Source organism: Schistocerca gregaria, unplaced genomic scaffold (genome assembly GCF_023897955.1).
Source record: "Schistocerca gregaria isolate iqSchGreg1 unplaced genomic scaffold, iqSchGreg1.2 ptg000255l, whole genome shotgun sequence".
NCBI lineage: Eukaryota > Metazoa > Arthropoda > Insecta > Orthoptera > Acrididae > Schistocerca > Schistocerca gregaria.
In genome coordinates, this window is record NW_026061761.1 from 196,389 (window position 1) to 220,817 (window position 24,429).

Consider the following 24,429-nt stretch of genomic DNA (forward strand, 5'->3'; position numbering starts at 1 on the left):
TGCCTTCGCTGTCTCTGCTAGTGGGAGAAATCTGTGTTATGTCCTGTCCCTGTCGCGAAGTCTTTTAATTTTGGAGTTAGTCCTTCAGTAACTGTTGCTTCCTTCCATAACGTCATATACGCAAATTCCTTATTTGGAGAGAATTCTATAGTCATAAAAAATACTGGCATGGATCGGATGGTTACGGAACGAAAGTTCAGGTTAGTTTCATTATGAGCCACTAACTGACAAAGCCGAATTTTTAACGAAAACAGCAACGTTGCACATGAGAAAATTTATGAACTGCAAAAGCATTACATCAGCTTACATCAGCACCTAGCAGTAAAAACCGAACGAAAAGCTTTCACAAGAGACAAAATCTGATCGAATTTTAAGTGCGTGCGGTGGACAATTAAACAGACAGAGTAGCAAATATTCGTCGCAAGAGATGGAGTAGCCTGTTGCGCTTATCTGCTTATCGGCAGCACACAGATGGAAAGCGCGTCACAGCGTTCACCTCAGGCGTGGGTGGTATCGACTTTTGGATTCCTGTACTCTGTAAGTCTGACGCCAATGCAATGGGTGTCGGAGTATACTGTTATCTAGCCTAGTGGCAGCTTGTTGCGGCAAAGAGTGACTCAGCCATGGCCAGAGAACAGGGGATGGCTGAGACACTACTGAGCAACTAATTAAAGGGGGACCGGTGCCCGTGGCTGCTTCGCAACTTGTGTAGCGCATTTCCACGGCTCAGAACGAAGTCAGCGCTACCAACGGTGCAGGGAAGCGCAGTGGCCGGCCTGCCTGTGTTACGTGTTTGTGACGGTAGCGAGAGCGCTTTTAAGCTCTACTCTTGCCCTCTCCACGCGGCGCCAACACGAAGACACAGAAATAAATTTGCCCTTACCTGACCGCGCACTACATTTCAACGGGAACAGATTTTTCCAAGTGCGAAAGCCAAAATGGCATTTTCAGTAAAAGTTATTTACGGTAATAATTAATTATTTTAATATCCCCGTGTGACAGTCCTGTGTCTCCACAACACACTAGCAATTTAAGAGTAACTCATTTGCAGCGAGACATTCGTTTTTTACATTTATGTATTAGTCTAACGTACGAGCAATCGACCCGTGACTGTGTACACTTCATTTTTAATTTCATCATTTGAAATACCTTTCATTGATTTATAAAAGGTTTTTCCCCTGCACGAGTTGAATGTAATGTTTGACTTGGCATCCCCAACATGAGCGTGAGTCGTTATGAAAAACAGTCTGATTTACGGATCTTCCCACACATAAATCACGAATGGAACGGAGAACGGCAGTCTTACGTTTTCTGTTGTCCACCAAACCTAGTTACGTTGCTTCCGGGGCATTGACACATGTTGCCTGACAAAAAAGATGACGCATTAAGAAAGCACGGTCAAACGTCATTGTAACTTCATACATGTACACACAATCGACGATTATCTAAATAATTAGTGCTGCAATTCTCTGTAACAGCTAAAACAGCTACCAAAGTGCTTAGTGTGGTTCGTGTTTAGTGCTGTTACCGTGCTTGGAAGTTTCTGTATCCCAAGTGCAGCTGCGACTTTGTAAATGTCTCTGTGGAAATGAATCTCCTTAGTTCTGCAGAACGCTTTTTGTTTTCGCCTATAGCTGTTTGCACTTCACTGTTAAAAGCTGCTAAAAGCGCTGACAGGTGTCAAAGTTTCCGTTCAGTTGATTCGATTGTAGGAGTATCTTAGCAGTATAGATTAATGATGGCTGCATTCTTCACACATCTCAGTGCTTATGACGCCATATCTCTTGAACCATTTGTCGTACAACGATGTGTTTGTGTAGGCATATTCAGCTACATGTGTGGATGCTATCTGCAAAATGAGCTGCGAATACAGTTAGTAAGAAACAAGTAATAAACGGCAATGTCTTGCGCAACGCGGCAGTTTTCAAGCATCTCAATGTTTATGGCGTCATATCCCCTGAACTACGATGAGAGAGTGATTCTTACACCCTCAGCAATTGTTGCCTGATATTAAGGCAAACATGACCACGTTTCATTGAAATCAGTCCTGTGATTAAGGAGGAGATGTGGAAAATACATACACACACATACACAAATTAATTTTTATAATATGTGTGTATTGCTGTCAGATGTATCCTGTCAGTGTAAGGTTATGTTCTCTTTTCTTATTCACTGCATACGTGTAGCAGGAGCACTACAGTGGACAGTAGCTCGGTGTTCAGCAGTCCTTTATTGACGTTCTAGTATCAGATCGAGAGTAAATCGAAGGAAGTCGAAAGTAATGAGAAATAACAGAAACGAAAACAGTGAGTAACTTAACATCAGGATTCGTTATCACGAAGTAGATGAAGATAAGGAATTCTGCTATCAAGTCAGCAACATAACGCTGACAAGGAGGCAAGGAGGACATAAAAAGCAGACCATCGCAGACAGAAACGGCATTCCTGGGCATGAGAAGACTACTAGTATCAAACTTGGTCCTTAATTTGAGGAAGAAATTTCTGAGAATGTACGTTTGGAGCGCAACATTGTATGGCATTGAAACAGGAACTGTGAGAAAAACGGAAAAGAAGAGAATCGAAGCATCTAAGATGTGGTGCTACAGAACAATGTTGAAAATTAGGTGGCCTTATAAGGTAACGAATGAGGAGGCTCTCCAGAGAATCGGCGAGGAAAGGAATATATGGAAAACACTGACAAGCAGAAGGGACATAGATCACAAAGTAATTTCCACGGTGCTAGAGGCAGCTGTAGAGGGTAAAAACTGTAGAGGAAGACAGGGACTGGAATACATCCGGCAAATAACTGAGATCGTAGGTCGCAAGAGCTACTCTGAGATGAAGAGGTTGGTGCAGTTGAAGAATTTCTGGCGCGTGCATCAAACCAATCAGGAGACTGATGACTCAAAAACAAAGAAAAGAATAAAATTTTCGGTATTTGGTATCAACAGCAATACCTGAAATTTTATCAGTAGATCGGTACCTCCATAACACCGGGGCAAATCTATCAGTACAGACAATTTCTAAGCCTTTCTTGAGCACAAAAATACTTATTTAGAATTCAAAGCTAAAGTCTCAAGTTCCGAAATGTTTTCATGAAGGACATTGAGTATAAAAATCGGACAGAAATGAACGAACTGACGGAACCACAGACAAAATATGAGCCTTACATAAACTTTTTATTATTGAAGTGTGCTGTTATTACTGAGCAACAGTACGAATTTCTGTTTAACGTAAAATCTTTAAAACGAGATGAAATATGAAAACTGTTCTATGGTTACGTTACCTAACTAGAGCATAAAATTTATTTTGGAACCACTTTTCCAGAGTAATTCGGATATCATTAAGTCACTTAATATAGGTTGCTGAAATAAGATAAGTTTATTTCATATTACACACGTCTGTGTTTCTGCTTCAATTTTGTTTTCTGTATACTACGTAAATATTGCACATATTTTGATTGTCATTGAACTGGTAGTGAAGAGTTACAGTTTTATCCATCATTTGATGCTTCTGATGGCTGTCCTATGCCCGTTGTTGGGTTACTGTGAAGTTATCGATTACTTGGTATTGATATCAACACCACGCGTATTGATACAAAAGTGTCGAAGTATAGTCACACCGGTAACCTCGCATAGTCCTCTGTCGTGTTACATGCTACTAACACATGAGGCCGTTGAGTGGTGAAGAACTGCTTTGTTATCTACATGACTGTCGGAGTGTGACAAAAGTACTGTTTCCTTGTGTACTTTTAATTTTGTCATCTGTCGAACGTACATAAACTTGTAGCAGGATAAAGGCTTACCAGATTCACAGCAGATATTGGTTCTCAAGCTTCCTCGATCGATTTACGATTGCATTGGATTCTGTAATGTCTAAAGGGATGTGGTCCACATTCTGATAACTGAATTCGTGTCAAGGGAATAAGCTAGAACGGTAAAAGCATACATGATGTTCTGAGAATGCTACAAGGAACAGAAGACAAGGAAAGGAAGTTCGTAACAATGTGGGTTAAAAAAGCTCATGATAACATGAGAGACAAATAAAAGGCTATGCAGCAACGAAATATCCGTCGTTTGTTTTATGTATCACAAAGAAAAAGAGATAAAGGTAACGTGATAGCTGAACTGTAAAAATCGAACTGCCTTCAAAGGAAAGCTTTAGAGATTTATTAACCAGTAATGGTTCACAGCTCGTGCCCATTTCGATCGTAGCTGCCGATGTCGTGGTGTTAACGTGCACAGGTCATACATGGGCTTTTGGCGGCGGAGGCACATAGATAGGAATGTTCGGCGCACTGTGTGTTCAGACAGACTTGTACTCTGATTTGCGTTCAGCCTGTTTGCCGCCTGTCCTGTTTTACAAGTCTGCCTAGCCAATGGTGTCCGACATCTGGTCGCGCAACTCCACTACGTCTGGATGTGGTTTCAGCTTGTTTTCACCAAGTGTTGAAGACACTCGCCACAGCCGTTCACAAACACACGACAAGCTGTGCAGTTGCCGACAAGCTCGTGCCGAGCCTTCGCCCATTGCAATGCGCTCTCGGTCAGACTCGGACAGAAGGCGCGCCTTCTACGTTCTGTACACGGACGGTACGCTCAGTGACACCACAGGCCCTACATGTGCGCCTGACTAGCAGTCTTTCCTCACCCAGGCGACGCTGCTATCGCCTGGACGGGTATATATCGACAGTAGGTTGGTTGTCACAATGTTCTGACTGGTCAGCGTATACTGCATACGTATATTTTCTAATCTGCACTAACTGTTTCATTCATGAAACATTCTGTAACTATATTCGTCAACATATTGTCGAACAGATGGCGTGTGTTACAGAGAGCTATGAATGAGAAATTGGAACTTTTTATCGATATAACTAAAATCTCCTCTGTCCTGGATGTTTTATGCTTACCTATTTTATCATTATATACTTGGGCTTTCCTAATACGTACAGTGTATATGAGGGAAAACGCAATGTCGCATACTATTTTACAATTATTACTAGAGACCGGATTATATGCATTTGCATGTTGCAGATGCATTCACCGGTTATTGCATATTTCAAATAAAAACTAGACACGATGCATATTTTCGCTCTATGTTTAAAATATTTTAAAAATTTAGACAGGCTGTCACTAGCTCGATCTAGTTTTGACGTCTCACAGATTGACCGCGACTTAGATCTGCGTACCACGGCTAACCGAGAGGCCACTGCCTGGCGAGACCGCTACAGAGGAGGAACAGCAACAGGAACAGGCAGACAGAAGTCAATGTTCCTGGCCCCGCGCCCTCGATTAATCCCCTCCGCGGTCATACAGTACGCGTCGACAACAATTTAATTAAACTACGCTAGCTTATAATCGCGCGTCTATTGTTTCAGTTTTGCTTTCTATTTTCTTATACACAGTTGAACGTATTTACGATGTGTAGTGTGCAACATGTTGACGCCATGCCACAGGAGAAACAAAACGTCGTTTCGTGGATAGCTGACCATCCTGGAATATTGACATATGACGGAATTGTTTTATTTTGTCGAGTTTGCGAGAAAAACGTATCGTGCAAAAAAGGTTTCAAATAGACCAGCATGTCAAGACAAGTCTTCATATCGCAGGAATGCAGAACAAAGTACCAACAACAACATCTGATAACAGCAAGTTACAGCAGCAGGGTTTTTCCAAAGGTAACCAAAAAAGTCGTTTTAACATGGACCTATGTGAAGCATTTATGGCAAGCAATATTAATCTTCACAATCTTAGAACCCCTGTTTTCAGAGGCTTCCTGCAAATCAAAATATACCAGACGAATCAATAATGTGTAAAAATTACATACCGACAATTTACGTAAACGTTCTGGAGGAAATACGCAATGAACTCAAGGACAGCATTAACTGGATTTCAGTTGACGAAGCTACTGACACTTGTGGTTGTTACATTGCAAATTTAATTGTTGGTGCTTTAAAAGAAGAGCCTTCTTCTTCCTATTAAGCAGCCTGCAAAGAACTGGAAAAACTAAGTCATTCTACGATCATCAGATTTGTGAACAAGGGTATTAGAAAAATATTTCCAGAATCTTCTGCAGGTGAAAGGGTGTTTCTTTTTATTTCAGATGTTGCTTCCTTGAAAGGGTACAGTACAGCCCGACATTGAAAATCGATACAACATTCTTCGTTATTCTTGTCAGTACAACATATTTTTTTCTAATAATAACTCAATTTCAATGAATACAATGAAGCCGGATACCAGTGTGGGAAAGAATGACAGTTTATTTATTTAAAAATGGCTCTGAGCACTATGGGACTTAACATCTGTGGTCATCAGTCCCCTAGAACTTAGAACTACTTAAACCTAACTAACCTAAGGACATCACACACATCCATGCCCGAGGCAGGATTCGAACCTGCGACCGTAGCAGTCACGCGGTTCCGGACTGAGCGCCTTAACCGCGAGACCACCACGGCCGGCTTATTTATTTAATTGAACACATCTGCACTAGCACAAAATAAATCCCTACATCCAGTTTAGTGAGAGCTGTGAAATGAATGAATGTATGCTTTGGTGGAACCAAAGAAATGAAATTTACCGAAGGATTGAGGGCCTGAAATGTGGCTGACCAATGGGTAGTATGGTCTTCCCCCATCTCGGCAGAGGTCCGAGATGACCTGAAGAACGGCCATGTTTCAGCACTCTGCCACTGGATCTAGTGTTGGTAAGACCTGTCTTAGGTGTGCTCCGTAAAGACAAAAGAGTGGAGACATGGTATACATGTGAAATACTTAAGAGTAGTTTGCAATAATAATTTCTCTATTTCAGGAACTTTTGTGGGGAGAATTAAATATCAGGCAGGTAATATTAAGGGGATCATAGTAATCTTCGGAAGTGAACAACGGTCACAATGAAACCACATGTAGCAATAAGTTGAAATACTTCCGAGTGCTTAAGTTAATCTGAATTACTGGCGTGTGTACTATAAGTTGGAAATATTTAAGAAATGGCTTGTGCAGGATTTGAAATTAGAGACGAGTACTTCCATGTGGTGAGTACTGTGTGAGTCTCAATCTGTGTATGAGACAAAGGATAAAGAGAAGTACTCGTCCATGGTATCAATTGAAGACTCGCGTGTGTGACGAATATGTTCTTAATCTTACTTTGCGTATTATGTTTCCGTGTGACGCTTGATTCAAACCATAATTCTCTGAGAGAGAAGCAAGGTGAGTCAGCCATCTATCCAGCAACGCCACTTGGCTTGCATTGCACAGGAAGAATTGCATATAACCTTCCGAGTTAGAAGTAGGAAAGCAAAATTACGAAGTCGGGCAGTGTCGTGTGAAACTGGGATAAATACTAATTGAAGTGGAAAAGCTGAAAGTCTTGTGATTATTACGTTGTGACTATTCTTTGTATTGTATGTTACCAGTGTGATGTATTTCATGAAATTTAAGTATGTATGGTTGGCATGGGAGAGTAACAAGATCGTTTCAGAGGCAGTGGGTTATGCATGTTCCTTTTTGTACCGTTCGGTCTGGAGGAAATTTTCATAATGATGGGTGTGAGAGTCGGAGTGCGAGATAAAAAAAAAAAAAAAAAAAGGATCCATCATCCTATCCAGAAAGTGCACTGTAGCGTTAAATAATTGCGAGACCATAAGATAGAGAATCACCTATGTAAAGCCACGCCCACTGGGCGGAATTTCTCATGTGTTATTGTTGTAATTTATAGAATTTGTGTGTTTAGGTTATAGAATTTATCGGAATAAATAAGATAGGGAAAAGAAAAAGATTGGTGGCCTTTTCCTTCGAATAGTACGTTGTCATGATACCCAGAATTTATAACGTGTGCGCCATTCATATTCGTGCGATGGCCACGAGTTGATCAAAGCCGTTAAATAAGAAAGAAAATGTGGTATTGCCAGTGCGTAGTGAACAGTCAGAGTTGTGTAAATTGCTAATAGTCAGATGTGCGTTTCCGTTTCCGTTGGTATCTGGATTCCTACATATCAGTAGAGTATGTCTGCTACATAGACAATTTTCAGTACCAGCGACATGTGTTTTAAGGCAAGAAGCTAAGGGCTGATATGTTGGATTAGTTTCTCCTATCCATCAATCGATTATGTCAAGAATGAAATTCCAGGATTCCATGATCTCCTGTCGTTCTGATAGTTTCTGCGGTTCCTATCCTCGACTCTGTCTGATCTATAAGTTGTGTCTCCGTTCACGATGTTGCTCGCATTACCTACCAGTTCCTGTAACAAGTGCTGAAATGACGCAGAATCGTCTATGCGTTTGCCTGCTATCGCTATATCTCTGCGCAGATTCACTGGCAGCTTCGTTATACAGATCGTAATGAGTTCCCCAGGTTAGTATGTCACATCCAAATACCTATTTTGACTCAGAATTTCCTGATAGCACGCCACTGGATCTCTTATACCACCTTCGTTACAATTTGGCATCGTCAATATGCTTTGCTTAACTTCGTCGTGCTTACTTTTCGACCAGAATTCATTTAAAAACTTGTCACAAAATTTCTTGTAGGTACTACAGTCTTTAATAACTTCCTGAATTTTCGCTCTAGCCTCGTCCCTCAAATGGTTACACACAAACTTCATTTTGAGGAGCGGTCCCCACGATGAAGGTAATGAATCTTGAAATTGAGACAGCCTTGGACTATACCCAGTTGGGTTTGCCACCTGTTTTATCCGACACAACCGTTCTTCTGACTCTCTGAATTCGTCATCCTCTTTCTACCTATTTTCCTTTTTTGAATTTATCTCACTCTCCGTCTGCAATCTACTTGGTGGTGTGTCACCTTCGCTACTGCACGTTTTTTGCAACTGTGCTGGTTCTTTCCTATGTTTCCTATTTGTTTCTAATTGTGCCTCTTTAAACTGTAATGGTGATTGTATCTCCTCCTGGTCGGCATAAACTTCTCGCTGCGTACTGTCAAAACCTGTCTCGCCTCTTATACTGATCTTTTTTACATCTGCACTAATCTTATTCTTTCTGACCACTACCTCGGCATCTTCATCCCTGTGTATATTCAGCGACAATCCCTGCCAGGTGACTTGAGCATCCACGCTGTCTAATGCCCCTTGTTTATCTGCAAGTAAGTCCTCCACTATCTCTTTGATTCGCTCATCTGGCAACACGTCCCTACGTTCTGTAATATCACTCTCTATTGCACTTATTCGTACCTCCAAATTATCGGCTTTTTCTTTCACGGCGTCACATACTTGCTTCAGCGCATCCAGATTCTTCTCCCCCTCATCTAATCGATTATTAACTGCGGACAGACGCTCATCGATAACTGTGTGTAGCTTCCTCATGGCCTCTTTATTTCCATTATCCATTGCCTCCAATCTTTCCTTACTATCTTTATCCATCGCTTCCAATTTTTCCTTAGTCTCCCTATCTGTCTCCTTATTATCTTTATCCATCTCTTCCAATCTTTCCTTATTATCTCTATCCATCGCTTCCAATCTTTCCTTATTATCTCTATCCATCCTCTGTAAAAACTAAACAAGCACATTGTCATTTTCTACTTTCGGTGCGGTCGTCTGAGAAACCGTACCTTCGCTAAGGGTAGCTACACTTACACTGCATACCTGACCTAGTCCCGGCTCTCCCACGTCGTCAGGAAAAGCCCCCGATTGTGGACAAAGGCCGCCACCTAAAGGATCACCTAGCCGCGGTCCGCTGACCAATTCAGCCCCTTCCGAGTGTTTGCCGTTCTCGCTCATTAACCCAAGGTCGACACCTACTTCCTGCTGCACTGCTACGTTCACCCCAGAATCACTATTCTCCATGGTGACCACACTTTTCGACTGCGACCTAGTTATTACGGACATTACGCAAAAACGAACCTCCAGCCTTGGACGACGTAGCAAGCAATTACATAAAAAAAAGATCTTAACCAATCCAGAAAGAAATTGCAAACAAAAAATTTTACTTCTTAGCGCTATCACAATATACGTAAAAATCTTGACAAATTAACAAAAAAAATCTTAACAGCAAACCCTACAGCACATTCCTGGCAGGGCACCCACATGCCTTGCTCATACTGTGGCATCAAGCAGTCAGGCCTGCAAGATGAGTGGTCTGCCAAGCGACTGGACTCGTTCTTATTTATCGAGTAACATGAACTCTAGTACTCACAGTTACGTTACAAGTTATTCTCCTGTTCGAATATTACGCAACGGAAACGCACATCTGACTATTAGCAATTTACACAACTCTGACTGTTCACTACGCATTGGCAATACCACATTTTCTTTCTTATTTAACGGCTTTGATCAACACGTGGCCATCGCACTGAATATGAATGGCGCACACGTTATAAATTCTGGGTATCATGACAACGTACTATTCGAAGGAAAAGGCCACCAATCTTTTCCTTTTCACTATCTTATTTATTCCGATAAATTCTATAACCTAAACACACAAATGCTATAACCTACATCAATAACACATGAGAAATTCCGCCCAGTGGCATGACTTTACATAGGTGATTCTCTATCTTATGGTCTCGTAATTATTTAACGCTACAGTGCACTTTCTGGATAGGATGGTGGATCTTTTTTTGTGTCTCACACTTCGACTCTCACACCCACGAAACATTCCTCCAGACCGAGTGGTACAAAAGGGAACATGCATCTCGTGGTCGTGCGGTAGCGTTCTCGCTTCCCACGCCCGGGTTTCCGGGTTCGATTCCTGACGGGGTCAGGAATTTCCTCTGCCTCGTGATGGCTGGGTGTTGTGTGATGTCCTTAGGTTAGTTAGGTTTAAGTAGTTCTAAGTTCTAGGGTTGTGATGACCATAGATGTTAAGTCCCATAGTGCTCAGAGCCATTTGAACCATTTTTGAACATGCATAACCCACTGCCTCTGGAACCATCTTGTTACTGTCCCTTGCCAACCACACATACTTAAATTTCATGAAATACACTCCTGGAAATTGAAATAAGAACACCGTGAATTCATTGTCCCAGGAAGGGGAAACTTTATTGACACATTCCTGGGGTCAGATACATCACATGATCACACTGACAGAACCACAGGCACATACACACAGGCAACAGAGCATGCACAATGTCGGCACTAGTACAGTGTATATCCACCTTTCGCAGCAATGCAGGCTGCTATTCTCCCATGGAGACGATCGTAGAGATGCTGGATGTAGTCCTGTGGAACGGCTTGCCATGCCATTTCCACCTGGCGCCTCAGTTGGACCAGCGTTCGTGCTGGACATGCAGACCGCGTGAGACGACGCTTCATCCAGTCCCAAACATGCTCAATGGGGGACAGATCCGGAGATCTTGCTGGCCAGGGTAGTTGACTTACACCATCTAGAGCACGTTGGGTGGCACGGGATACATGCGGACGTGCATTGTCCTGTTGGAAAAGCAAGTTCCCTTGCCGGTCTAGGAATGGTAGAACGATGGGTTCGATGACGGTTTGGATGTACCGTGCACTATTCAGTGTCCCCTCGACGATCACCAGAAGTGTACGGCCAGTGTAGGAGATCGCTCCCCACACCATGATGCCGGGTGTTGGCCCTGTGTGCCTCGGTCGTTTGCAGTCCTGATTGTGGCGCTCACCTGCACGGCGCCAAAGACGCATACGACCATCATTGGCACCAAGGCAGAAGCGACTCTCATCGCTGAAGACGACACGTCTCTATTCGTCCCTCCATTCACGCCTGTCGCGACGCCACTGGAGGCGGGCTGCACGATGTTGTGGCGTGAGCGGAAGACGGCCTAACGGTGTGCGGGACCGTAGCCCAGCCTCATGGAGACGGTTGCGAATGGTCCTCGCCGATACCCCAGCAGCAACAGTGTCCCTAATTTGCTGGGAAGTGGCGGTGCGGTCGCCTACGGCACTGCGTAGGATCCTACGGTCTTGGCGTGCATCCCTGCGTCGCTGCGGTCCGGTCCCAGGTCGACGGGCACGTGCACCTTCCGCCGACCACTGGCGACAACATCGATGTATTGTGGAGACCTCACGCCCCACGTGTTGAGCAATTCGGCGGTACGTCCACCCGGCCTCCCGCATGCCCACTATACGCCCTCGCTCAAAGTCCGTCAACTGCACATACGGTTCACGTCCACGCTGTCGCGGCATGCTACCAGTGTTAAAGACTGCGATGGAGCTCCGAATGCCACGGCAAACTGGCTGACATTGACGGCGGCGGTGCACAAATGCTACGCAGCTAACGCCATTTGACGGCCAACACCGCGGTTCCTGGTGTGTCCGCTGTGCCGTGCGTATGATCATTGCTTGTACAGCCCTCTCGCATTGTCCGGAGCAAGTATGGTGGGTCTGACACACCGGTGTCAATGTGTTCTTTTTTCCATTTCCAGGAGTGTACATCACACTGGCGACATACAATACAAAGAATAGTCACAACGTAATAATCACAAGACTTTCAGCTTTCCCACTTCAAATTAGTATTTATCCCAGTTTCACATGACACTGCCCGACTTCGTAATTTTTCTTTCCTACTATGAACTCAGAAGGATGTATGCACGTCTTCCTGTGCAATTCAAGCCAAGTGGCGTTGCTGGATAGACGGCTGACTCACCTTGCTTCACTCTCAGAGTATTATACTTTGAATTAAGCGTCACACGGAAACATAGCACGCAAAGTAGTATTAAGGACATATTCATCACAAACGCGAGTCCTCAACTGATACCATGGACGAGTACTTCTCTTTATCCTTTGTCTCATACACAGATTGAGACTCACACGGTACTCACCACATGGAAGTATTCGTCTCTAATTTCAAATCCTGCACACGCCATTTCTTAAATATTTATAACTTATAGTACACATGCTAGTAATTCAGCTTAACTTAAGCACTCAGAAGTATTTCAACTTATTGCTACACGTCACTTCTGAAGATTACTATGATCCCCTTAATATTACCTGCCTGATATTTAATTCTCCCCACAAAAGTTCCTGAAATAGAGAAATTATTATTGCAAATTACCCTTAAGTATTTCACATGCATACCATATCTCCACTCTTTTGTCTTTACGGAGCACACCTAAGACAGGTCTTACCAACACTAGATCCAGTGGCAGAGTGCTGAAACATGGCCGATCTCGCACCTCCGCCAAGGTGGGGGAGCACCATGCTACCGTATTAGTCAGCCACATTTCATGTGCTCAAAACTCAGGTAAATTTCATCTCTTTGGTCCCACCGAAGGTGACCCAAGTACCGACTCAAAGTTGATCGTATATTGGACATTCACTATCTGTGGTTAGCAGACGACCATACATTCATTCATTTCGCAGATCTCACCAAACTGGATGTAGGGATTTATTTTGTGGGAGTGCAGACGTGATCAATTAAATAAATAAATTGTCATTCTTTCCCACACTGGTATCCGGCTTCGCTGTATTCATTGAAATTGAGCTATTATTAGAAAAAATATGTTGTATTGACAAGAATAACGAAGAATGTTGTTCTTATTTTCAATGTCGGGCGGTACTGTACCCTGTCAATAGTTCCAAGTTCTAAGGGACGGATGACCTTAGAAGTTAAGTCTCATAGTTCTCAGAGCCATTTGAATCAGAACCTCTCCGCTTCTTTCCAATGTTCTGAGAAATCCATTGTTGCTGTACGTTATGACTTTTCCTTCCCTTTAGTGTAGTACGGTTGTCAAATAAAATGTGTATCCAGACATACTCAGTTATTTTGAATGAATCTCTGTGCAGCCCTCTTGTTCCACCTTCCTCGGAAGGAATCCGTTGTCTTTGGCGTTGGCAATGACGGGAATCCAGTTTTATGGTTTAGAGGATACTTTATTCCTCTCTATAAGCGAAAAGTCTCTATCACATGGTAGGAAATTTCGGCCTGTTATCAGGAATTTGTGGGATAGAGCAGTTAAATATTTATGGATGGTCAGATTTCGAAAAAGTGTCATAATATTTTAAAAATCTCTCACAAACAGATCTTATACTTAAGTTTTCCCATGAGGCATTTAAGTCTCTTCTTTATCTACGATAAAGATCGAAGCGGAAGAAATGAATTGAAATTTGTGCTGCGGCCGGGACTCCACCCTGGTTCTCCTTGCTTGCGAGACTGAAGTGCTAATCATTACTCCACCACAGCACAATGATCAACATTCCTAGTCTGCCTAAACCATTTGTGTTGACCACTGATGCTGCGTATATATGGACTGTGATAACCCCTTCAGTATCAACTAAAGCCTGGAGATAGGGCATGGAAACTGGTAGCTGCACAAGAAATAAGATCACAATGACGGCTGTATTCGCTTCATTTTCTTACAACAGTGAACGGCCGTGATCCCCATGACCTTCAGTAAAAGGGATGGACATACAGAAATCAACGATGTTTAGGCTTACATTCAAACGAAAATCTTTTGCAAAAAGATCAAAACATTCGAGTTTCGTTGTTTTTTCCTGAATGGCGTCCTTCACTTTGTGCAACGCAATGCACAGACACTTTCGAGACATTCTGTAAAAACACTTCGGGTCATACGCTCTGTTCTTTTATTACGTCGATTGTGCCATACTTCTTGCTTTCTTCAACCATAATGGATGTACCCAGTATTTGCTTACCATTTATGAGTTACAGAAGACCCAGTGCATCAGTATATTCGCCGGATGAAGGCGCCGTATCCCGACCCACTCGCAGCAGAAACGTGTTGGGCCTGTCGCGGCAGCGCCACTGCTCGCGTCACGTCGTTCTGTGTGAGCTGGGCCTCGCGTGAACGGCCAGCGTAAGGACTGCCGAGATGTCGCGAGGTTTCACTCTTTGTCCCGGTGTCCCAGAAACGCGGAACTGGGACGATATATGTTCCGATTTTCAAGCAAGAGAACCGAAGATTTATATGCTACTGGTTCAGTATGTTAATATCTATTAATATGTAACGCACAAGCAACCACCAGCGGTCTACTATCGTGCTGTGTATAGTCTAGTTCCTTTGATAGCAGATGTCGACGCTGCGCAACAACAACGATTCACTTGTTCGTGTTGTTAAGTAACTTGAGTTCCATGAATTCGTTAGTTGTTGCAGTCACTGTGTGTGTTCGTACAGGGCGCGAGCTCTCATCGTTTTGAGATGCAAAAAAGGGTAACGTAAGCGCTGTTTCAGTGACGGATACAGAGAAAAATGACCTTTGATAAAAAGAGCTAACACAGACGTAGAAGCATTCTGCAAATTTCGTTTGTATTATTTTTCATTTGAGCGTCTTGAGAAATCTGATGTAAGCCGTCGTACTGAGACCCAAGAGAGGGGAAAAAACTCAACAACTCAAGAAGAGGCATGCAGTGCAAAACTCACAACTTCTTTATTCTAAAACCAGTTACAACAGAGGAAATGCTCATTGCTATCACCATTGATTTAAGCCACTTGAGAGCACGACAAAGATTCGTTCAGTTATGTGTCCCGATTCTGTTACTGCTAAACGCGAAGTGTCGCAAGAACAAAAGCCACAGCAACAAACAAACATATTCATGTTCCTCCCTGTTCTGTTCCACTTGAAAGCACTTCGTCGTGTGTCCCGATTCTGTGATTGCTAAAAAGCAAAGAGTTGCAAGAATAAAAGCCACAGCAATAATCAAACATATGCTCGCTCTTCCCGATCCTGTTATGGCAAAATTCAAAGTATCGCAAGACCAGAAGAAACACAACGACAATCGGACATATTCTTGCTCCTCGTTCTGTTTTCATTTGCACTTTGGAACTGCAAAACAACTTCTTTTTAAGGACTATAAAGTAACGGCGGTAATGACACGTCACTGAAATTACTTCCTAAGCTATAAGTTCCGTCAGTATAAAACGTAATGAAAATTAATCTTCCACAACTAGCTGGACTAAGGTAATGTATTTTTCAAATATTTTACGCGACACACCTGTTTCGGCTTATTACCACTATCAAGTTACGTCTTGGTAACTACATTACGTTTTGTACATACGAGACGTAAAAATACGTTTTTGTCAGATGTTTTGACAGTTATATACTACGATGCAACACGTTGTTTACAAGCAATGTACTCACCAAGACGCGACACAAAAGATTGCCAGTGGATGCACATGCTCATCAATTCCCACTAGGCGTCGCTCTGACAGTGGCAGTAAGCCGAAACAGGCCTGTCGTGTAGAATATTCAAAAAATAGGTTATCGCACTGGAGCTAGTTTTGAACCATTTATTTTCATTATTTATTACATTTGTTCAGCACTTTTATTCAGGAGAAGAGATAAAAATAACTAATTAAACTTATTTCTGAAGAAGTATATCGAACTTCAGCAATTCTGCGCCGAGAGATCTTAAGATTAGTTTAAAAAATTGTGCAGCCTATTGCGGCGACAACTGTAACATCAATTTCGTGGAGTGAACGGTAGAAGGTAAAACAACGTATTGAGTCGTTTAAAATGAAACTTGGGAAGAACCTGGAAGGAGTGAGTCATCCAGTAGACATTTTACATAACAATTTCAACTGCTGCAAACGTTTTATCTGTTACTATCGAGGTAATTGCGGTGAAACTCTTTAACTAGTTTTTCACTTGCGCAGATAGCTCCTCAGAAATTCTCTTTGATTCTTTAAGCTAGGCTTAATCTTCATTTTCCAGCAGCTTGTGGTCTTGCGGTAGAATTCTCGCTTGCCGCGCGCGGGGTCCCTGTTCGATTCCCGGCGGGATCGGGGATTTTATTTCCTGCCTCGGGATGACTGGGTGTTGTTGTGTCGTCTTCATCATCATCATTCATCCCCATTACGGTCGGAGGAAGACAATGGCAAACCACCTCCACCAGGACGTTGCCTAGTACGGCGGTGCGGGACTCCCAAATCGTCCCCTACGCTCCTCGGAGTATGGGACCTGATGATCACTTTTCGTTTGTTCATCAAGAACTTGTTTGAACAGTGAATGAATAAAATTGAAAGTAGTAAGCTATCAGTGATTGAAGTAAAAGTTGTTACTGAGAATGTAATAATTTTACAACAAGATCAAGGAAACTGTTGTCACTTGGATATAGAAGCTAAAAAAAAATTTAAAAAGTTCTGAAGACTGCTCTGAACTAAAATGTGCTATGAAACTGCTGTTAGTATCTTACAAAATGTTCTCATTAGGTATTAATTATACTGCTGAAAGATGACATCGCCGTCGGGGAAGACACGGAGCACGAAGCCATGCAGGCGTTTCACAGGTCTCGGAATGTTTTCGACTAGCAGCACCAGGTCCCATGCAAGCACAGGAGAATGTCTCCCAGGGGATAATAGTGCTCTCCCCAGCCTGTGTCTGTGGCGCGCTGCACGTTTCGAGTCACCTTTCACCTCGAGCCGGCGTTTGTGGACACGACTATCGACATAGTGTAGCAAAAATGCGATTCACATAAAAAAGGCGACAAATTTCCATCGATTGACAGTCGAATTCCGTTCGTGTGATGCCCACTACAATCATAATGGACGATGCCGTTTGGCAAACATATGAACACTTCAACATGTGACCTGCTGCGGAGCACCGTGTTCAACAATGTAGGACGAAGAACGTGCTCCGAAACACTTGTGCGTGCACCAGCACTTTACTCTTTCGGCAGAGAGGCCACAGGTCACCATCTGTACTACTTTACAGAGCAGACAAGCCTCCGAATTCCACGTTCCGCGAAGAGTCGTAGACGTCCGAGTGGTACTTTCACTGTCCTTCTACCTCTTTCTGTAGATGCTCACGAGAGTAGCACGCGAACATTCGACCAGCTTCTTCGTTTTCGAGATAGTCGTTCACAAGCTTTACGTAACAATAATAATCGGTCCTTAGTCAAAATCGCTTATCCCGACGGATTCCCGCTTTTGCAGTCCATATCTTGGCTGTGGTGATCCCCCGCGCGTGTCTGCCACGCTCTGGTTCTTTTGTTGCCACGCCACGTGCCCATAACGCCACCAGGCGGCATCCGACGTCGCAGTTGGCTGATCGGTGTACGAGTACTGTGCTCAGCAGTGACACATGTGTCAAAGTCCCCCCTCTCGTGCATCTCGCGCCCGGATTCCAGTGGATTGTGTCCAGCTTGCAGTAGCGACGCCCGCGGCAACGCTAGCCGGGGCAGCGCAGCCGACCGGTGTTGCGGTTGCAGTTCTGGGCGGCGTACGTGCCGTGCGAGGCGCAGCACCGGGACGCAGTGCGGCTGGCGCTCGAGCAGGTGGACGTGGTGCGCCGGCTGGCGGCCCGCTACGCGCCGCCGCTCGCCTTCTGCACCTCCGCCGCAGGTGAGGCAGGGCGGGCGCTGCGGCCGTGGATACACGCACACGTAATCACGTGTACTCAAGTTATGCGTTTTTTTTTATTATAAACAACTGAAATTTTTCAACAAAGTGACTACAGATGTTCCTTTTACGAAAAACTGTCACAACGAAATTAAGTGTATGGTTCAAATGGCTCTGAGCACTATGGGACTCAACTGCTGTGGTCATTAGTCCCCTAGAACTTAGAACTACTTAAACCTAACTAACCTAAGGACATCACACACATCCATGCCCGAGGCAGGATTCGAACCTGCGACCGTTGCTGTCGCACGGTTCCGGACTGTGAATTAAGTGTATTTCTGTTCGATGTTTGGTACACCATTATTACAAATATCTGTGGAACGGAATACTGAATCTTCTTTTGCTAGATTTTTACAGCATTCCAAATTTCAGTGAGAAATTATACCCAATCTAAGTGCTTTTCTCTTACGTAAATGTCTTACTATTCAAGTTGCACAAAATGTTTCATTATAGTATTGGGAAATTGCATGCCAAATTTAAGTACTATAATGTCAGTGACTTGTTAGGAAAAGGTACATAAAGTTGCCAAAATGTGCAGGAAACCTGAATAAAAGATTTGATAATGTTTATATTAGGCTTTACAGTATGTGGGCGAATTAGTGCAAACCATACGAAAACAGTCTAATCTCTTAGGTAAACCTGATTTTCAAACTGAGTAACAATAACGTCAGCTGCATAGATTCAGCTGTTATCGATTTCCTTCAGTATCTCCCTCAGGGGGCTCAGCATTCCTTTGCTGCGTACGGGATGGCGAACCCCAGGTCCTCGAGCTGTGAACTGGTGTGCGCCACCACTCTGCTGATACCGTAATCTCTGGGCATGCTTAGCGACCACCGCGTGGCGCAACGGTGGAACGTTGTGTGTCGTAGGGACCGGGGATCTTGGCTTGATTGCCTGGATCGCGAGGACGGTACATACCTCTATAAAAAAAAACCTTCAATCTTAAGGTGTGCTGCGCGCCGACAAGATGCGTGGCTGTTGAGGTGGAACAGTCGCTAGCGGGCAACCTCTGGGGAACCTGCCGCACCTCAGTTGTACAAGGCTTATCCAGGCATGCGGGGCTCTGTCTCGATGGACATAAGTTTCTCTACCTGCTCGTGGGACGACGATGGATACCACGAATTCTTCCTCTTTTTCCCCTTCTAATTTTTCACTGGCCAGTGGGACGGGTGGACCGCTGGTAGGCACTGCCGCCCAATCCAACAAGAGGGCTAGGTTAGCCAGTCCTCCTGACTCCGGCGTCACCAAACGTACAGCAGTTCAGAATAACAGAGTACTGACAACCAGAATGTGTTTTAAAAATAAAAAGGAAAGAGGGTTCCTTTGAAAAGGTTTCGCCATTCTACATCAAAAAGGGTCTAGAAGGAATAGCTGGAACTTTAAAATCAGTGAAGCGTTTACGGAATCGGACAGTGCTTGTTGAAACATCAATTGCTGAGCAAGCAGTTAACCTTCAAACACATAAAAGCTTGGGGGACTACACAATCGATACAGAGCTTCACAGCACTCTGAGCTCCAGTAAGGGTGTTATTACCTGTAGCGATCTCGTTGACATTCCTGTAGAAGAATTAAAGAAAAAAAAATGGCTCTGAGCACTATGGGACTTAACATCTGTGGTCATCAGTCCCCTAGAGCTTAGAACTACTTAAACCTAACTAACCTAAGGACATGACACACATCCATGCCCGAGGCAGGATTCGAACCTGCGACCGTAGCAGTCGCGCGGTTCCGGACTGCGCGCCTAGAACCGCTAGACCACCGCTCCCCCAGGGCTCAGGATTCACTTGGTGAGTACGGGCTTGGCGACCCCGGGGTCCTGAGCTGGGGACTGGTCTGCGCCGCCAGTGTCCTGTCACCGTAACCCCCGGACATGCTTCAGCGACCACCGTACGGCGCGGCGGTGAAATGTTGTGTGCTGCGGGGAATGATAATCTTGGCTTGACCGCCTGGATTGCAAAGAAGGCCAACCTCTATACAAACCCCTCAATCTTTCGGTGTGCTCCGCGCCTAGAAGATGCATGGCTGTTGTGGTGGAACAGTCGCAAGCGGCAACCTCTGGGGCACCTGCCGCACCCCAGTTGTATAAGGCTTACTCAGGCACGCGGGGCTCTGTCTGAGCGGACTTTTAGTTCCCTAGCTGCTCGTGGGACCGCAATGGACCCTTAGACCTCTACATTTCCCCCTACCAGTGGCTTGGGTGGGCCGCTGGTAGGAAAACACACCCCACGAAAAAGCGGCTACGCGCTGCGAGTCCTCCAGCGCCTGGTGTTGCTAGAGATTTAACAGAATGTTGTAACGGAGCACATGCTGATAATCAGAATGTGTTTTTGGTTATTAAAAGGAAGGAGGGTAGCTTTGAGAGGGTTTCTCCCTTTTACATCCACAAGGGTCTTGAGTTAATTGCAGGAACACTGAAATCTGTAAAGCGACTGCGCAATGGGACTCTGTTAGTTGAGACTTCTAGTTCCCGTCAAGTCGCTGCCCTTCGGAAAGCAACCTGTCTAGGAGAGTACGCTGTCGAGACCGAGCTCCACTCCACTTTGAATTATAGTAAAGGTGTTGTGACGTGTAGGGACTTGGTGGATATCCCCATAGACGTGCTAAAATCTGAGTGGGCTGACGAAGGAATTGTTGACGTGCAGCATATTATGAAACGAGTCGATGGGGACCTCGTCAAATCTGACTCGTTTATTCTCACGTTCAGTTGCCCGAGACTCCCAGAGCATGTTAAAGCGGGGTTCTTACGTTTGCCCGTACGGCCATATTTCCCCAACCCAATGCGCTGTTTTAAATGTTAGCGCTTTGGGCATACTACGTTGGGGTGCAATGGGATAGCCACTTGTGGTAAATGTGGTCAGCCTGCCCATGACGGAACCGATTGTTCATCGCCTGTGAAGTGCGTGAATTGCTCTGGGAGTCACCCTGTCTGGAGCCGGATCTGCCCCATCTATCTCGAAGAACGGAAGGTACAGGAGATTAAAACATCTAAGCGCATCCCCTATGGTGAGACCAAGAAGCTCTTTAAGGCCATGCAACCTCCTGTGTTTTCAACATCTTTTGCTTCCGCTCTCAAAAAACCGGTACAACTGGCCACTGTTGCTACGCAAACGGAGGTTGCTAGTGTTAGCACTAATACCTGCGCTTGCCAGTGCACTTGTGCTGCTGCGGTTGTTTTGCAATCTGCGGCTCTCCCCGCTACATCGGACAAGGCCGTGGTTGCTGACATTGGGGTACTTACTGCCTCTCCCCATATGGCTCCTTCTGCCCAGGCGAGTAAACCTCCAACTATTGACCAGGCTCTGCATTCCAAGCCCCCCAAGACAAAGCCTCAGAAGGTGCAGTTTCTGCCACCTGAGGAGACTAGTCAGCGGCGGTCCAATGATGACAATGACGAGGCCATCGTACTGTCTGACATCTCCCGTGGGTCGTCATCGGTGCTTATGGACATTGATGTCGACCGGGGGCGATCTTCTCGCCCCAGGAATAAATCTCCGGCCAGTACGGTCTCTCCTCCAAAGCACAGAGGCAGGGTGAAAGTTCAGCCACCCTGATCACTGGCTCCCATATTACAGTGGAACCTGAATGGGTTCAGGACGCATGTGGCCGAATTACAACTCCTTATATGAGAGTGCCCCTTGTGCTTATGTCTCCAAGAGACACATTTTCAGGTCACTGATGCTCCTTCTTTATGGGGCTATACCGTATATCGAAAAGATGATCTGACGGGGGAAAGGGCAAAGGGCGGTGTTGCTGTTTTTGTCCGTGACATGCACCCCTCATCTGAGCTCCCTCTCGTCACCGACTTGCAAGCAGTTGCAGTTGACATTCTTGTGGGTCGGAGGCTCACAGTCTGTTCAGTTTATTTACCGCCTCCGGATGCGATAGACTCTGAGGCTCTCATGGACCTTATTAGCCAACTCCCCCGCCCATTTCTTCTTGTGGGGGACTTCAACGCTCATAATGTCTTATGGGGCTCTTCGACTACTTGCCCCAGGGGTCGCATTCTGGAAAGCCTCATGATGTCCGAAGAACTGTGCATCCTCAACTCTGGTGCTCCCACTCATTTCTGTACTGCTTCCGGGTCACCTTTTGCTCTCCAGCACTCGCGGATTCTGCTCTGCGGGAGGCTGCAGCTGACCTCCAGTCTAGTGACCACTTCCCCCTTTGGATTCGCCTCCTGGATGAGGCTGTGGCATTACCAGTGCCGCCCCGGTGGCACCTCTGCAGAGCTGACTGGACACTTTTCAGCCAACTGGCTGTTTTGGAACACCGTGCCAGCGTCCACAAATGGGTAGACCATGTTACAGCCGTGATCTCCCATGCTGCTGAATTGTCAATCCCACGGTCATCCGGTCATCCCAAGAGGCGTCCTGTCCCTTGGTGGACCACTGGGTGCCGCTCAGCCATCCGAGCCCGCCGTGCAGCTCTGCGCCGCTTCAAGTGCCGTCCCTCAGCTGACAATCTTGCGGCCTTTCAGGTGGCAAGGGCCAGAGCGCGGCGAGTGATTAAAGAGAGCAAACGACGGTCATGGAAATCGTTCTTGAACTCCATCTCTCGATCCACTAGTTCTACGAAAGTATGGGAATCCATCAGGAGGATTTATGGGAAACTCAGCCAGCTACCTGTCACGGCATTGCTACATCAGGGATGTCTCCTCACGACGCCGAGAGACATTGCCCAGACACTGGCCATGCATTTTGCGGACTCTACCGCCACTATTAACTGTGATCCAGATTTCTGCCACTACCGCACTGCCATCGAAAGGGGTCACTAGGACTTCCGGTCTCTAAATTCTGAACCCTATAACTGCCCCTTCACAATGTGGGAACTGGATTCTGCGCTGTCTGTGGCTCATGATACTGCGCCTGGTCATGATCAAATCCGGTACAGCATGCTGCGGCACTTGTTGCTGCCATCCAAGGAAGTTCTCCTGAACTGCTTCAATATGATATGGTTACCCGGCACATACCCTGACTCGTGGAGGGAGGCGATTTTGATTCCCCTCCTCAAACCAGGGAAGGACCGAATGCATCCCAGTAGTTATCGGAGTATTGCTTTGACGAGCTGTGTTGGGAAGACGTTGGAACGCATGGTCAACCGCCGCCTGGTTTGGCTGCTCGAGACCAGGCAGCTCCTTAGCCCCTCTCAGTGTGGCTTTCGGAGATGTCGTTCCACTATAGACAACTTGACCCTGCTTGAGGCCGCCATCCAGCAGGCCTTTCTACGTAACCAGCATTGTCTAGGGGCCTTCTTTGACATTAATAAGGCGTATGACACTACTTGGCGCCTCCTTATCCTCAATCAACTCCATGAGTGGGGCTTTCGTGGCCGACTCCCCATCTTCATTCGGTCCTTTCTTTCTCACCGCCTCTTTCGGTATCGGGTTGGTAATGTGCTATCGGATTTGTACGTGCAGGAGAATGGTTTTCCTCAGGGCAGCGTTTTAAGTGTCACGCTCTTCGCCGTCGCTATTAACAGTATCACGTCCACTATCCGGAGTCCTGCCCAATGCTCCTTGTTTGTGGAAGATTTTGCTGTTTTCTGTTCTTCCTCCAGTCTTGTCACTGCTAGTCGGCAGTTGCAGCTTACGATAAAGCGCTTAGAGGCATGGACTGCAAAGACGGGTTTTACCTATTCTTCAGACAAATCTGTGTGTGTTCATTTTAATCGTTCTCGGCGTCTTTTTACCTCCCCTCAATTGCGTCTGAGGGACACCGTTCTTCCTTTTAGAGACACTGTGAGGTTCGTGGGCCTCACTTTTGATTCCAAGTTGTCGTGGTTGCCTCACCTTAAAGACCTCAAGGTGCGGGCCCTGAAGGCACTGAATTTTTTGAAGTGTCTGAGCCATCGGTCCTGGGGAGCAGATCGGGCGCGTCTGCTGCAGTTTTATAGGGCTTTCGTCCGATCGCGTCTTGACTATGCTTGCACCGTGTATGGGCCAGCAAGGCCTTCGTATCTGAAGATCCTTGACGCAGTACACCATGAGGGTATCAGGCTGGCCACTGGTGGCTTCCGTACCAGTCCCATCCCCAGCCTGTGTGCTGAGGCAGGGGAACCGCCGCTCGCCATCCGGCGGAAACTCCTCATGGTGCGACGGGTGTGTCATTTCCTTGCCTGTCCTACCTCCCCTGCGTACCCTACCGTTGCCCGACCGC

At 45.5% G+C, this 24,429-nt stretch overlaps 1 protein-coding gene across 1 annotated transcript in view; it reads left to right on the top strand.

Moving 5' to 3' along the window:
* Positions 1-24,429, top strand: part of LOC126305108 (dipeptidase 1-like) — a 144,887-nt gene that overhangs the window by 32,180 nt on the left and 88,278 nt on the right. Inside the window, exon 5 of the mRNA XM_049992017.1 lies at positions 18,085-18,217. Coding sequence (XP_049847974.1) covers positions 18,085-18,217 — 133 coding nt within the window. The remainder of the gene's footprint in view (positions 1-18,084; positions 18,218-24,429) is intronic.